The sequence below is a fragment of the Acanthisitta chloris genome, unplaced genomic scaffold (assembly GCF_000695815.1).
Source record: "Acanthisitta chloris isolate BGI_N310 unplaced genomic scaffold, ASM69581v1 scaffold37977, whole genome shotgun sequence".
Classification (NCBI taxonomy): Eukaryota; Metazoa; Chordata; class Aves; order Passeriformes; family Acanthisittidae; genus Acanthisitta; species Acanthisitta chloris.
Genome location: NW_008683851.1, coordinates 2,727 through 3,549, shown reverse-complemented (window position 1 = coordinate 3,549; position 823 = coordinate 2,727). Strand labels below are relative to the sequence as shown.

Here is an 823-nt window from a genome sequence, read left to right as displayed (position 1 = left end):
GAAAGAGCAGTCACTCTCCTGCAAGTTGGTGGGACCTGCAGGACTGGCTCTCTGGAGCAGGCTTGGCCAGTGGACCTGATGTTAGGGTTACTGTTGCTTCTAAAGTAATAGAAGGATTTTGACTGGAAGGGATGTTCAGAGATCTCTAGTCCAATCCTTGGTTCTTCAAAGTTGGAGCAGGTCCCTCAGGTCCTCATCCAGCTGAGCTTTGAATAGAAGGATTCAAGGTCGTTGTTCCAGTGCTGCTATCATTTTCATGGCTGAGGATGGGGTCGTAGCATTAGGAAGAGGATGGATTTATTTGCTTCTACGTACACAACTTGTTGGGGTGGGGTTTTTTCTCTTTTTACAGGCCAGAAGCAGCTGACAAAGGACCTGGTGACGCTGCCAGTGCGTGTAGACACCCTCAGCATGCAGAAGAGGCGAGAAGATCTGGAGAGGAAGCTATCTCAGATAGAAGAGGCCATAAACATTTTCTCAAGGCCCAAGGTCTTCATCAAGTTGGACTCCTGAGCCAGTGGGGCCAGATGTGCTCTACTGCTCTGTGTGAACATCCTTCATTGCTGGGCAAGAATGGACATCACATTGGGAGGGATGGAGAGGAAGGCAAATATAATATTCCAGACCCTGGATTGCAGGTGCTGATACAGTGTCCAGTGTGTAGGTGGCATCTGTTACTCACCTTCCAGTGCTTTTCTCATCCACAGAAAAGGGAGGGAGATGTCCTAATATACTCCCTGCCTGGTGGTCTGGAGAACAGTTGTGTCTATGCTGCTTGACTTCTCATAGGTGAGCTCTCTGCTCTGGATCCATGACATCGCCT

The 823-nt window shown here is 49.1% G+C and overlaps 1 protein-coding gene across 1 annotated transcript in view; it reads left to right on the top strand.

Annotated features, from left to right (window-relative positions):
* The window catches only part of ENKD1 (enkurin domain containing 1), a 7,109-nt gene extending 6,596 nt beyond the window's left edge, over positions 1-513 (top strand). Inside the window, exon 7 of the mRNA XM_009079082.1 lies at positions 353-513. Coding sequence (XP_009077330.1) covers positions 353-513 — 161 coding nt within the window. The remainder of the gene's footprint in view (positions 1-352) is intronic.
* Positions 514-823: the final 310 nt, after the last annotated feature.